Raw genomic sequence first — 16,454 nt, 5'->3', positions numbered from 1 at the left:
TCACTTTCGATAAGACTTCCTCCAGTTGCAAGTGCGAAGCGGCAACACTGATAGTGCAGTCCCTTATTTGAATCGTTGCAATGCCTTGAAACTTTCCATTTTTCCTCATGCAATTGCTTTCGCAGATTTCTTATTATCTTTGCATGCGCTTATGTTATTTGCATTTAACTTATGTCTATATACAATGTATAGTAAGTATTATCATCGTAAGCCTTTTTATGGATTCGTAAAGCATTTGTACTTTGCACCACCAAGATAACATTACCGGCATTTATTATTTATTAATTTGTACAGCTACGTTTGTAGACACTTAAGTACTTATGTGGTTATTGAAATACTCGTAATGTGAATACAGGTAAACATTACAAAGATTACTATGCGAGACCCTTATACAGCGTTATGACTTGATAACACTGCGAAGGTTATCCGATTATCTCAAAGTCTAATCGACAAAAATAATTTGCTAACATTTCATGCATCGTGGAAGCCGCTGTAATTCCCAAACGGTCAACGAAAATTTTACTTATGAATTACTTTCAAATATAAATATAGTTAGACAAAATTGCTAATAATTTATTTGGAGTAAAATCAGGCGATATGTATCAAGAAATGCCGGTGACTATTACTTACTCAGCTGATCGAGACTTAGGACAACAACAGTTCAGCAGATGTCGTTGAAGTCAAGGTATTTGGAAACAACGAAATCGTGATTTGAGTATGTGAATTTCTCGACTCCTTGGAAGTATTCCAATATCCTTAATATAATCATTATATACCAATTTAGCTATTGTTGAAAAATGCAAAAAGTGCGCTAAGAATACAAATAAAAGTGACTTGCACTAGACATTAAGCAGAACCCGCTGGCCTGGTTCAGTCATATGCTAAGCAATAGACAAGCCATATACAAAGGTGGGACGGTATAAAAATTGCTCAGAAGATCACTTGAGGTACCCTGCAAGGAGGCATCTTATCCCCTTTGTTCACCTTATTACCTTGATCAATTAATGAATACTTCTACTCGACAGAGAGAGCTATAAGATCGTCTGCTACACCGGCTATCTCGCTGTCCTTTGTTTAAGGATGAATCATAATCCCTATCTCCGCTCATAAAAAGAGGTTTAATATCTCCGACAACTATCCGGCGCTAAAAGGCCAAAAATTTCGATTTTCACTCTTTAAGGAGTAGAAATATTGCATTTCGACAGTCCTTCGAATCTGGAACTCCTGCAGAAGAGCCATTGCCCCAAAGTGAGGTTTACAACCCCACAAGATCTTTTGGCTTTACGCGAATGTCATCCGTTTCATAATAACACACGGTATGGTATGGTGGTTGGAAAAATTGCTGCATTAAACCCCTCGAAAAATGCAACGCACCAGCTTTCTTGGATTCACAGGCTCAATAAAAACTACATCATCGAAGGCTCTGGAGGTTGTTCTCTATTTTCGACTACAGATTCAACTGAAATATGATGCAATGTCTATGGCTATAGGGCTCAAAATTTTAGGCAATTTTAACTGAACTCGACGTTACTACGCCCATGTTATTATACTCGAGCTGACCTTAATGAACTCAGGCTAATTTGGCTTGCGGCAGACAAAAGAAGATCGGTGAGGAATTAAACACAAAGTTCTTATTCTCTAGTACTGAAGAATGTACCAGAGTTTCGGAATCGACAGTTCCAACAGCGAAGTCTATGTATTCACTGATGAATCAAAGAGTGAAATAGGCACAAGAGCGGGCTTCTTCTTTAGTGATTCATAGGCTGAAGATTGGATGACTACAATTCAGTCTTTTAGGCCGAAATTGCTGGCCTATCAAAAGGTGCAAAGTGGCGTTCATACTAACCAATAAGTACATAAATCGTTTAGTGGACTGTCAAGCGTATAATATCAAGGAGAAAGTTTGTCAAACCGTCCATAAATCTCACCTTCTGGTCGTTTGAAAGTCAAACGTGTTCTGAGTACTCCTGGAGATTGTAGCTCGCTTCCTTGAAGTTTTGTATTTTTTTATTTTGAAAAAGCCCTTAATCAGAAAACATTCCAAAGAAGTTTATTTTCTGCAACTTAGCAATTTTTAGTCTATTTCTGAGCACTATTGCCGTTGGTTCCTGTGGACTTTTCGAAAAATAAATAAATCTGCTACTATGAATAAGATGTAATTTTTAGGATTCCAATTTCCTCCAAAAAATCAACTTAAAATTTCAACATATAAGCTTACATTCGATTTTTTTTGCGTTAGTTCCATTTAAATAAGACATAACTGTAGTCGATAAGATTTAATAGTTTTACGGACAAAATAATGAAAACGAGCTACGCCCACATAAAAAAATCGTAATTAGCAGAATAGGCTCCATATATTTTAAAGTGCAATTACAACAACAGCGCTTTATCTGAATAAATATTATATATGGCAGCTGATAGTAAATGTATATGGTACATACAAACATACATTGTGACAAAAAATCACCCGGAATTTGTCTCCAACCATTTCGTACGAATGTTGGAAAATGCTTACGGTGATTCAGTTTTATCAAAAACGGAGACGGTAGAGATCGTTGAAGACATGCATCGTTCTGAACGACCTTCTACCTCTTCAACTGGTGCAAATTTTAAGCAGTGGAGGATGTGGTGATTGAAAATCGTCAGGTAAGTGTTAGGTAGATTGCAAGAGAGCTCGACATCTCTCGCGGGTCCGTTTGAATAATTTTGATGGATATTTTGGATATGAAACGCGTTCTTGCTGGACACGTCTCGATAAAGCTGAATTTTTTTCAAAACGAGTACCGTTAACAGGTATCTTTGGAGAAACTTGATCGTGCGTATTTCATTTCTACATTCATGAAGAGCATTATAAACGTCGATCAGACAAGGATTTATGAGTTTCACATGCAAAGAAGTCAACAATTATCGGAATGGAGGACAAAAAAAAAAAAAAAACAAGCCGTAGCAAAAAAAAAAAAAAAAAAATAGCAAAAAAAAAAAAAAAACAAAATAATCGCCAAAAATGAAGGTGATTCTTATTGTCTTTTTTCGTTAATATTCGTGGTTTGGTGCATCATGAATTTGTTTTGAATAAATGGTCGTATTAAGGCGTTTAAGTGAGAATAGTCGTCGAAAGCGACCGGAATTGTTAAAGAAAATTTTAAGGATTTTACACGACGAGCCACGATTGTGACCGAAGCGAAAAACGAATACCATCCATCAACTAACGTATTCACCAGGTTTGACTATGTGTGACTTTTTCTTGTTCCTCAAACTGAAATTGCCGTCCAGTGGAAACCGTTTTCAGTCGTTCGAAGAGTTTAAGCAAAATTCACTGAAGGAGCTGAAGTCCATTACAAAAAGTGTTTATGAAAAATGTTTCGAAGACTGAACAAATCGTTGGCATAAGTGTATTAAATCGATGAATAATTAAATATATTGCGTTTTATTTACGATTTTCGTGTACTTTTTTGTCACAATGTATAAGATACATACATACATATTAATATATTTATTGTAGTGTAAATTCTTTAATTCAGGTGCACACATATTCAAAGAATTTTCTTGGTAAGTATATAAGTATGTATATATGTACATATGAAGTCGAGTTGCATTTCAAGCGTACTTATCGATGACTGGCACTTCGCTCATACATATAATATAACGTATACATATGTATGTGTGTGTGTGGTCGGGTGTTTTGTGCTTGAGCTAAGAATCGCACGAAAGTGTTTCAAAGTTCATTGAAGTTTGTATTTATAAACAAGATTAAATGACTGACAGCGATCAATTACTGCGCCCAGCAAGAAGTGCCGATTGTGTGAATACTTTAAGGGGGTATTCTAGTCTAGAGACTCGAATTTCGAGCTTTTTTCAACAATTAATAAAAAAAAGCACTAGATATTTTTACTATCCGTTTTTTTTTTTATCATTTGTTTATTAAACTTAGAAAAGTAACAAAATAAATGAAAAATAAAAAATTTCCATCGATTCTTAATGAGTACGAATGTCGCTATGTCATGAAGCAGCAAAAAGAAAAAAGTTGTAGTTATTATAGTTGAGACTTCTACTTATGCCAAGATGTTTTAATTGAATCAAGAAAGATTGGCCACTACTCAAAAAAAGGTAGATTTTTTCATTAATTTTTCAATTTGGTCGATTTTTTATTTGAATATTCTACATTTCAAATTTTTATTTTTGTTTGCTTCTAGTGATAGAGATATATTTAAAGAATATTCATGCCAAATTTCAAATAAATCGACTGATTAGAACTTGAGATATTGTGGCTACCGCATCAAAAAAAGGAGTTTTGAGAAAAACGCGTTTAAAGTTTTACGTTAGGTTTCGGGCAGCGTAATAGATAGATAGATAGTTCGCTCAACCGGTCTATTTGTCACGTCACTAAAATGGCTATAACTTTGAAAACGATTTGAGTTTTGAAAAATCCTTTTAGGGAGAAATTTTTGAATATCAAAACTATCGAATTATGAAAAAAAACTTTTAGATTTTTTTAAATTTCTAGACTAGTATACCCCGACAACGCAGGCAACGATTACTTACTTTTAAAGCAGCTATCGTTCCTGGAACATTTGGGTGTATATAGCTAAGACGGACTCGTATTTACATCCGCATAAGTACCACTATTAACTGAAGTTTTTAAGTTGTAGTTGAATTTTTAATAGTAGTTGAACTCACCACGACTCATTGTTCTTTCTTGATTCAGTTAAAACATCTTGGCATAAGTAGAATTCTCAACTATAATGATTACACCTTTTTTCTATAAGACTTGCAGTGTTTCCACAAATGGAATTAAATCATTTTTAAGCCTTAAAAATGCAATCACCACGATCTTCCCATTCCTCTTCCCGACCGCACATCACTCGTAAATTATTTCTTTGATTTTTGATATTTTATCTTTCGTGTTCAATTGGTTTCTGTTGCAACGTTCCTGGTCTTTCCAACGGAGTGAGATCTTCTTCTTCGTCGGCTTCTCCAGACTGCGTCGAACACTCTCAGAGGCGGACTTTTTTCATCCATTCGGGCGCCATGACCTAGCCAGGGCAACCGCTGTCACTTAATTTGCTGAACTATGTCAATTTCGTAGTATATCTCGTGCAGCTCATCGTTCCAACGACAGCGATATTCGCTCTTGAAAATGCACAACGAACCATAAGTCTTCCACAAAACCTTTCTTTTGAAATCTCTGAATGATGAGAATCTTGTAGAACTTGGTCTGTGTTAGTTGAGAGCGGACTTTACTCTCGACTGCCTACTCAGTCCGAAGTAGCACCTGTTGGCAAGAGTTATTCTGCATTGAATTTCGAGGCTGATGTTGTTGTTAATGTTAATACTGGTTCCACGATAGGCGAAATTATCTACGACTTCGAAGTTATGAGTGTCAACAGTGACGTGGGCGCCAAGTCGCGAGTGCAACGACCGTTTGTTTGGTGACAAGAGATATTTCGTTTTGTCCTTGTTGACAGCCAGACCTACGCTTCGCTTCCTTATCCAGTCAATGATATTAATTTAAACGTCAGTTATCGTTCAGTTGCTGAGATTGGTAGCTTCATACATTTATTTGGCTATATCGTAGCCAAAATTATGGTTCATTACAATGCAATGGTTCCAAACTCTGCTAGGGGTTTTCCATGAGAGCTAAAACTTTAATTTTAATGGAACCGAAGCTAAAATACCCTTCAGAGGTACAAAAAGATTCTTACAATAACATCATTCCGATTGTTCAGTTTGTATGACAGATATATCCTATATTGTTCTGAACCAAATAATTTCTTCGGAAATTGCATTATTGGCTTGGGTAATGATGATTTCATGAAGATACTCTTACATAGTCAAATTAAAAAGCTTTCCATACAAGTACACAATTTCGATAGTTCAGTTTGTATGGCAACTACTTATATGCTATAGTGGTCCGAACCGCCGCTGCTTCCGAATGAGCTTATTGGGGAGAAAAGGTCGTGTGCAAAAGTTCAGAGCGAAACCTGAGGCGTTAGTTCGCGTATAAACAGACTATATATGTATATATTTTATAGGGTCTCCGACGTTTTGTTCTAGGTGTAACAAACTGTGTGGCAAACTTAATATACCCTATTCAGGCTACAAACAGTTCAGCCATTTCTGATTCTCATTGTTGTTAAAAAATATTGGAAACTTAAGGAACACAATTTAAGTGAAAACAAACAAGTACCTAGGCAATTATAGCTGAGTTAAATATTGATTGTATGAAATATTGATTAAATCGCGCGCTGCCTACATTCCGCTACGTGACTATCTACATCGCGCTCTGGCTAGCTCGACAAACGCGCGCATTAGCCGGCATTTCTTCCGGTGCGAAGAGCGTGATCGAATACCCTTCGATATTATTGGTATACACCGGAGAAGAGAATCCACTATTTGCCTTTTAACGGCGCTTATGAAGGTCAAAGTATCGGTGTTTTGTGAAAAAAGAGCGAATATTCTAAACAGCGTTTGTTGTTGTATTTAATTTTGAAATTATGCTCGGTGATTGGTCGCCAGGAATTAAAATTATCTGAAATGTGCATATTTGCGGAATGTCAACGAATCTAAATGTCACAAAAATTATTTATATATTCATATATAATATATATATTATAATTATGCACACGTAATGCAAAATTGAACTTTATAAACTTGGTGTACAATTAAACTGATAGCCCAATTGATTTATTGAGCGCTGCGAATTTGAAAGACCGCGAAAAAATGTGCATATATGAGTTTGTATTTATGTATATATGTATATTGTATATACTCATATATAAAATGTGCACACCTCATTGATAACTTTGTTAAGTACTTGGCTATTGTTAGGAGCTTTCTACGTAGAAAACCCAGCTCCACTCAACATGTATCGATTTATTTTTGTTATGACCGAGAGTGAAGTATAAATATAAAATAATAATTATAACAAATATATATCTATATACATATATATGTATGTTAGTAGTACATACATATATAGATACGAAATTGTGTTTACGCGTTCCTAATATTGTGTACAATAGTTATTAGTTATAGTTTCATCACGCAATAATGTTGTGCTTGAAGCTGATATTTTCATAGTAAACATTTGAAATACGTTACACACACATTTGTACATATAATTTTCTAGAGTGACAGCGGTGAAACAGTTCAAATAAGCTTGAAAATACTCGGCAGACGCAATAAAATCCAGAAAAAATGTATGTCAGGTGTGGTTGAAAGTCGTTATAGAACCTCTCTTTTTATACCCTGAACAGGGTATATTAAGTTTATACTCTGAACAGGGTATATTAAGTTTGTCACGAAGTTTGTAACACCCAGAAGGAAGGGTCGGGACCCTATATAAATGATCAGTATGTCGAGCTGAGTCGATTTAGCCACGTCCGTCTGTCTGTCCGTCTGTCCGACTGTCTGTATATATACGAACTAGTCCCTCAGTTTTTAAGATATCTCTTCAAGAAGCTGCTCATTTGTCGGAACTGCCGATATCGGACCACTATAATATGTAGCTGCCATACAAACTGAACGATCGGAATCAAGTTCTTGTATGGAAAATTTGCACATTTCACAATGCATTTCCATAAAAGCTGGCACAAGTTATTTTCTAAAGTAAAAATATTATCTCCGAAGATGTACTTACTACAAACCTATCTCATGCTAACATCATGTGATCTCATTCAGTTATCAAAAGTTAGTTCTAACAAACGTTGGCTCCAACTTCAATTCTAAACAAGAACAAGTAAGGAAGGGCTAAGTTCGGGTGTCACCGAACATTTTATACTCTCGCATGATAAAGTGATAATCGAGATTTCAGGAGTGGTTGTGAAACGATTTCACCCATATTTGGTACATGTCATCAGGGTGTTAAGAAAATATTATATACCGAATTTCATTAAAATCGGTCGAGTACTTCCTGAGATATGGTTTCTGGTCCATAAGTGGGCGACGCCACGCCCATTTTCAGCTCAAAAAAAGCCTGGAGCTTCCTTCTGACATTTCTTCCGTAAAATTTAGTGTTTCTGACGTTTTTTGTTAGTCGGTTAACGCACTTTTAGTGATTTTCAACATAACCTTTGTGGAGGTGGGCGTGGTTATTATCCGATTTCTTCCGTTTTTGAACTGTATATGGAAATGCCTGAAGGAAATGACTGTATAGAGTTTGGTTGACATAGCTATAGTAGTTTTCGAGATATGTACAAAAAATTTAGTAAGAGGCGGGGCAACGCCCACTTTTCCAAAAAAATTACGTACAAGTATGCCCCTCCCTTATGCGATCCTTTGTTCCAAATTTCATTTTAATATCTTTATTTACGGTTTAGTTATGACATTTTATAGGTTTTCGGTTTCCGCCATTTTGTGGGCGTGGCAGTGGGCCGATTTTGCCCATCTTCGAACTTAACCTTCTTATGGAGCCAAGAAATACGTGTATCAAGTTTCATCATGATATATCAATTTTTACTCAAGTTACAGCTTGCACGGACGGACGGACAGACGGACGGACGGATAGACAGACATCCGGATTTCAACTCTACTCGTCACCTTGATCACCGTGGTATTTGTATATAACCCTATATCTGACTCTTTTAGTTTTAGGACCTACAAACAATCGTTATGTGAACAAAACTATAATACTCTCTTTAGCAACTTTGTTGCGAGAGTATAAAAATATCGGTATAAAACTTTGCAAGAATATTGTCTTTTGTATGTGCCGTGTTATGACCAAAAATTTTTCAAATCCAATAAAAACTGTTCACGGCCATAGGTAACGAATATGTGAACACCGGTACCTATGTATAGTTGACTCCTATTCGAAAATGTCAAAAATAGGTTGAGTTGGACCAATACTTCCCTTAGACCCCGTATACCTAACATTAAGATTTTGAACTAGATCGATGAAATCATTGTCCGAATATAAATCGGATCACATTATGCTCTGGAGCTGGAAATCATCGAGTTTTTTATATTCGTCTGACGGAAAGGAGTGCGTTTTGCAAAGAAAATTTATTAACAAGGAACACACAAGCTGTCTTCGATTTACCAGTGTTACTCTCCAGCGAAGCGAACAAACTATACCAGATGCTCAAAACAAACTGGCAGTAGTTGCGGTGCAACCCAGCGCTCGAATGTGTTCGGATACATGCGCAATACAATTATGACTATTTCTTAGTGAAGAAGTCCTTTTTTAGCGTTAAAAATACGTTGCTTATCCCTTTAGTCTTTTTTTTTTCTTTTAATTGTTATAATTGATTTTAAGTCTTAAGTTAATAGTAAATCTGATTTAAAATACACAAACCAAAAGTTACACGAATTCAACTCAATAACCTTGTTGTTGCTTTTACATGCAATTTCTTTGACAAGAGAGCAGAGCCGAGCAGAGAAGTGGCGAATCGAAAACATCAAAAATCGCATAGACTGAGCATTATTTTAAGATCAAAAACAATTCGTACTACAAATACAATATTGAAAAGATCAGTCTAATCGCTAATCAAATTGAACTTTGCAAACATTTTTTCTCTTAAAAACAAAAGTTTTCATCTCCAAAGGTGATGTATTGACTGATGCGCCGAGCATACTGAAATTATGGAGGGAGCACTTCCTCAGCCTGCTTCAGCGACTGCGCTAGCTAGATCATGTCGTCTGAATGGATGAGAACACTACAGCTCTTAGAGTATTCGACGTAGTACCCGCCGGGGGATCCGTCAGGATGAGGAAGACCTCCAATCCATTGGAAGGATCAGGTGTAGAAGGACCTGGCTACACATGAAATCAATTGACGCCAAACAGCGAAAAGGACGAACGACTGGCGCGCTGTTGTAAATTCGGTCATAACCGCGTAAGTGGTGTCAATGCCAATAAAGATGAAGAGTATAATAAATAATTATATCTAAGTTGTTAAAACTTCTATAAATAACTAAAAGAAGTGTGAAACAAATAAGAGAGGAGTTCGAAGAAATTGCAGACGCTTTTAATAACATTTCTAGTTTATCAGATTGCCTAGAGTGCCAATCACTTGACTATCGAACCATCTCATGAAATACATACATAAGTCGTTAAAAACGATACACAATGAAATTTCAAACTCCAGCTCGTATAAATAATAAAGCTACGTCTGACGTTAAGCGGGTATTCTAATTTAGAATTTTGTAAAATTCGATTTTTTTTACATATATTTAAAGTTTAGACCCTTAAAACATATCCTCCAAAGGATTTTTTAAAATTAAAATTATTTTAAGAGCTACAGTTACTTTATTGACGCAGTACCTCGCCCGATAGGTAGGTATACTCACTTTTTTAAACTACGTTTTTCTCGAAACTACTTTTTTCCACACGGTACAGGCATTATCTCAAGTTCTATACAACCGATTTACTTGAAATTTTGTGTGAACCTTCTTTATATAATACTTTATCGTTCCTAACGGCATCGTGTCAAAATTTTTGTTTTTAATATTTTAAAAAAATTCAGGAATCTCAAAAAAAAGCGTAAAAAATTATTTTTATTTTTAGGCAGTCCCATTTTTCAAAAAAAAAAAAAAATTCATGTTCCCTGAGGTAGGGACTATAACATCATCCATACTGATTAAGAATTTCCTTTGATTTTTTTTTTCAGACCACCAGGAGAGTCAGGATCAATGTCACCAGGATGCGCCATTTGTTTTACACCTGTCTCTCCCCCCCTCTCAAACTAACTCTTACTTATATTCAAAACGTATTTTATTATCAATTATTATCAGGTCTGTTTTGAACTTTGATGACTAGTGAAAATTAGCGAAATCTAAATCTTTTAAGCATATTTTGCGAATAAGAGCTGATGACCTTCCCCATAGATGATGGATTCTTATATATATTTAATAGACACGGTTATATAAGTTTCTGAAACGTGATTGCAAAAATTCCCTAGGTACTATAATATAAAGTCGAATGCTGATAAGGAATACTCCTATTTAGTTTTGGAATTGTGTGAGTATAAGCTAACATATGTACTTAGGTTCCGTTATTTTTTAATGAATATCTCAAATGCTAACTATACGCACTGGCACACGACATCAAAAAACATCAAGACAGAGGTTGTTTTAAATCTTCCATTGTCTAGTAGCAAAGTACTAGTGTTAAAATTGACCGTCATGAGGGCAACTCATGTCTGAAAACACATTTCACATACTGAAGTTGTACTAAATGTACCATAAAACTGTTTCTTGTCATAAATCAAATATAAACACTACTTTATTAGTTTGTTCGCAGTTTTAGTCCAATAATTTTCGTTGCTAAGCTGATAAAGTCTGTCGCACAGTGTAACGAAACGTAAGTTGTATATATCTGTATTCCATTATGTATTTTATGAAATCTTATTTAATTGCACACTAGAGTTTTCAATATGAAAGAAATGAAAAATCTGACACCAGCCCTAAAATGAACTCAGTGGCGTAGCTAGGGGGGATGCGAAGGAGGCCGTCGCTCCGTGCGCAACGTCTTGGGGCGGAAAAACGATATTCGCTGTTTTTTAATATTCAAAAAAATACTTCAACAATTTTTTTTTGCAACATTTATTATAAAAGATAGAGAGTTGTACACTCACAATGTAATAATCTGAATAACAATGGAAAATACTAATACTACAGAACTTAAAGATGCACTTTTCTAGCTGTGATCGCTGTAAAATCACATATCATATCATTGTAATTTAAAGTTGAAGCAGTTTTACATTCTATTGAGAGAATCGCAAGATTGGCCAGTCTACTCTGACTCATGGTCGATCTCAAGTAAGATTTGATCAATTTAAGTTTGTTAAAAGATCTTTCACAAGATGCAACTGATACAGGTATAGCGAGTAGTATTATTAAAGCTTTCGCTAATGTCTTGTAGGAACTTCAAAACTTGCGTGGCTTCTAGTTCCTATATTTTATATACTTAATACGAAGATATTTTGTAAATATTCACTTTTGTTCGAACCACCTCTTGAAACTTTTAGGTAGGCAGATAAAGGGGGGCGGCAGAACATCCTTGGCCCCGGGCGCCCGAAGTTGTAGCTACGCCACTGAATGAACTCATTGAGGCATGAAAACCGTCAATCAGATTGTATTTGTAACCAGTGTAATAATCAATTCTTTTCTGTTAACCCTACGTTCTTGAGCATTGCGTTTAACTTCTATTATTCGACCGGGTATTGTTTTGTCACAATGTTTAACGAAAGAATTAATGCTTGTTTAAAATGCATTTTATATTTCATTAAACATTTTTATTTTAGGTGATCTAATGACTTTCTGACATGCTTAAGAAAGCAAAAGACTCTATGATCGTACGGTCGACTTATTTTGCCCTGAGACACATGCCGTGCTTGAAATAGATATAAGAAAAATTGTATAATATGCTAACTTAGCGGTAGATTTACAGTACAGCAGAGTACAGCATCCTTCAGACTTTAGACGAGTTGAGCTCGCGCATACTTTATGATAAGACTAAATTTAACTTGGCAGTGCTGAACCGTAGGTAACTGCATAGATGAGCTGGATATTTATGCACTACTTTATAACTACGCTTCACGGAGCATAAGTAGCGGCGATGTGATGTCGGATTTTTCCAGATTTTGAATGAGCGAATCTTTGGAACGGCATATGTGCTACCAACGGCTCTTGCGCTGTGGCAAAATCCTTTATGTCCATGGTCAATTTCGTGAGATCCAGTAAGCTCTTGCTCTGCTCTCAGTAAGACTGTGGTCGTTCTAGTATGATTGAGAATCTTACAAGAAGTCAGCTGCAGAAGCTGTACAGGTATGGAGGAAGGCGAGGTGGAAACATTTCAAAACTTCGTTATATGATGGTCCCGCGTTAGTGAGATAGTGGGAATAGAAATTAAACGCCTAAGCAAGTTTGTATTGATCTGAAGCTGCTTTACCGACTAATAAGATTAGAAACAATATACATATATTGTTATTGTTATATTTTAAAATGTTATCCCCATCTTGAGGATTTGCTATTGAACTTAACCGAAACTGTAATACCCCTCCAAGGTGCAGTTCTTATAACAATTATATTTATAGCTAATTCTGAAGACTTGGTCGATGACTAGCTCCTGTGCGATTGCGACCTCTTTCTGGCCATAAGTAGAACGTAGGAAATCTTCCGAACTGCTCGCCCTTAGTAAAGATCATCTTATCGCAATCGCAGGAGTTCTTACTGGATATTGTCCAATAGGCTTCCATACTATAAGGCTTAAAATCCAGTCGAACGCAAATTGTCAAAGTTGTTTTGAAGAAGGTGAGTTGCAAACATCCAGGATCATCTCCACCATTGTCCTGCCTTTGCAAGACTGAGGTTGAAACATCTCGGCAGTCTTACCTTGACGAAAAACGCTGAGTGGTCTCTTCTAAATTTGTCGTTAGCATGAGTGAATATATGACACTGTGCGTCACTGGCTTGTTCTAATCGTTTCAAATTGTGAATTTCGTCACTACTCTTGCTCCAAAGTTCAAAAAATTTTCGACAAAGGGCAAAAACAAAGATATGGTGGAATTTGCTACACATTTGTAAATAAATATAAGGTGATGCCAATTAGCTGATAATTTCAAATGTACTTATAAAATTAATCACCAAAGTTTATTTTTAGCAACACTTTCAAAGCCATAATTTTTAGTATTGCATTTCATAAATTGAATATGTAATATTGACGTATCTATATATGTATGTGAATGTAAGTATATATACATATGTATCTACACAGCGAATTTGTGCCAAAGTTGATTTGTGCAACTTTCCCATCTTTGTTTTATACTCACTTCTATAAAATATGTATTTGTCGACCCGTGCATTTAGTTTGCATCTCACCGCATGCCGGAATTAAAATGAAAATCCCAGTTTATAGCCGATGAGCGCATTCTTTAAGAGCAAACAAATAAATAAGCAGACACAAATTAACTCAGTTAAGCTCTTACTCTTCATTAAATTCTTCCCTCAACTACGCGCCATACGCTTTGTACTACGAACTCAGAGTCCAATACTCCAAATTTGTCATATGAGGTGACATAGAACTGTAGTTTCCTACCCATGTACACTCACAGACACGTCGGAAAACTAAGCGAGGGAGTAGCCGTTGACTCAACCAACTTATTCGCCCCAAAAGCCTGCAATACGAGAAACTAACTCAGTAAATGGGGAGAGCGCCAAAATAGGTGAGCGATAAACCAACAGAGAATTTGGGTACGATCGTGTTAGCAACAAGCGCAAATGCAGCTCTCCATAGCGAAAAGCTATGGAGCGCACACTCAATTCGGCTTGCATATGCGCGTGTGCTTGTCTGGGCTGCGGCTTTTGCTCATATAATACCCAAGTGCAGAGCTACGGACCAGTCAGAAGCGTGTCACATTCGTACGTGAGAGTTTATTAGCGAATATAACGAGCTGATTTTATAAATTCAAGTATATTTTTTCCAAGTAAAAGACTGTGAAATTGTGCAATTTCAAAAGCAAGTGTATAAAACCTAAAATAATAAACATTTGAAGAACTTCCTGGTGCAAGTGTTTGGAGCACAAGATTTATATAATAAAATAATAAAAAATTAAAATGGCTGCAAGTGCGAGCGAAAGCAAATCTACTGTGGCTCCGGCTAATGGCACAGTTGCCATCGAACAGGCCAAAGATGTGCAGAATCTTTTGCCACATTTAGAATCACTGGAGCGTATTATTAAGTTGCCAGTTGTGGGCGCGGCCTGGGACAAGAGTCAGGATGTCTACCAAAATGTCAAAGGTATGTAGCGCTATTTAGTATACCAAACGGTATATTGGCTGGAAGTACGTGCAGTTATTTTTTCCTTCGAAATTTGGTTTTGCGTAACGGTAATGCAAGCACAGCGCCTACCAGTTATGATAAAATGTGGGAGGAGTTTGACCTTTTCTCGACAATTTCGCTACAACAGTGTTTTTTTTTAATTTTTCGAACATATATCTATATATGGTAGTGCTTCATATAGGTTAAATCATTTTTACCTTCTGACTCCATCAAATTTTTACTGCGGTTGTCGCACAATTTCACTCACACATGATAAATACATAAGTAGCTAACGTATGTGAGCGCTGCCGACAGCCGGCACCCGCTTGCTTGGTTGCTTTCGTGACCACATTGTCATCGCGTTACCTTCATAGGCCATTCGCTTTGACGAGAACTACAAATAACAAGAAAATGCGAGAGTAGTGCGCTCAAGCCGTCTACGTGCAGGTCTCAAAAATAAAGAATAATACTATATATTCTATATGTATACTTATGTATAAGTATGTACCAAAWACTTAAGTGATTACAAATACAGTGGCATTTATGTGCACACACACATATGTATAAGTGTATTTACCATGCCGTAAATTGAATTGAGTAAATAGCAGGGCGCTGAGGTTCAGATATTTGGTGCAAAATTACAAATGCGTTATGGCGTGTTTATGCGCGCGATCATATGACGCTTGTACTAACAAACATTTTAGAAGTAATTATTTTTATCGTAAATATTTTTATAGAGATATGTTTTCTTTTGATGTTGTTTATAGAAAGCGGCAGGATTTGGTGTCATTTTTCGTTTTATTGGAAATAATTATGCGTTGGAAAAATTCAAATAAAAAAGAATTGAATTTTTATAAACTAATACTAAGCACATACATATATATGTATTTATGTATGTATATAAACTATTTCAATATATCGAGTTACTTCAAGTTCATAACTGAGTTCAAGTTAGGAATTACATTGACTTATTTTTTAGCTTCTCATTCAAAATTTTTATAAATCTTCATAAGGATAGTACTACATTTAGAAATGCTTCAAGTTTATAACCGATTTTCAGTTGTTTTATTTAACTATTTTTGTAATTTAATTTGTTTTTGTTTAAATCTTCCCATGGAAAGTATTTTACTTATTAATGACTCTAAAGGTTATGTTTTGCTATGCTTTTTAAAGAAACATAATATGTATGTAGAAAAAAGTCAGTTAAATAAAGTCGTTAAATAATTTTAAAAATATTTCGTTCATGTAATCATCAATTTTTTTTTATTAAAAACAGTTAATAATTTTTAAGTAAAAATAAATTTACAAATTCGATAAAGTTCTTATAAATCCTGACCATTATAAGATGGTGAACCCTGGTATACTAAAATATTCATATCATCATTAATATTTGTACGAAAGTACATTTCATTTAAATTCGTTACATAAAAACATAACTAATTAAACCCTGAACAGGATCAGTCTGTCTGCCTGTATATAAGCGAATTAGTCACTCAGGTTTTGAGCCATTGCTTTGAAAATTTTGCACACGCCCTTTTCTCCCTAAGAAGCTGCTCATTTGTCTTAACGTACATACATACATATTGCGAACCTTTTTTATTTGTGAATGGTATAATCGCTTCGCTGCTATACTAAGTTTTTTTTTATTTTGATTAAAATTTTTTAATCTTATATTGTTTTAAATTTTGAAAAATTTA

General features: G+C 35.5%; 1 protein-coding gene across 2 annotated transcripts in view; it reads left to right on the top strand.

The window, feature by feature from the left end:
* The first annotated feature begins 14,326 nt into the window (after positions 1-14,326).
* LOC108968034 (lipid storage droplets surface-binding protein 2) overlaps positions 14,327-16,454 on the top strand; it is a 16,266-nt gene continuing 14,138 nt past the window's right edge. For both annotated transcript variants that reach the window (XM_018931779.1, XM_018931778.1), the window contains exon 1: positions 14,327-14,736. In XM_018931779.1, the coding sequence (XP_018787324.1) occupies positions 14,553-14,736 (184 nt within the window). In that variant the 5' untranslated portion in view covers positions 14,327-14,552. The remainder of the gene's footprint in view (positions 14,737-16,454) is intronic.

Source organism: Bactrocera latifrons, unplaced genomic scaffold, assembly GCF_001853355.1.
Source record: "Bactrocera latifrons isolate USDA-ARS-PBARC rearing strain unplaced genomic scaffold, ASM185335v1 scaffold_20, whole genome shotgun sequence".
Lineage (NCBI taxonomy): Eukaryota > Metazoa > Arthropoda > Insecta > Diptera > Tephritidae > Bactrocera > Bactrocera latifrons.
Note: the sequence above shows the minus strand (reverse complement) of the source record. Positions and strands in the feature narration are given on the sequence as shown.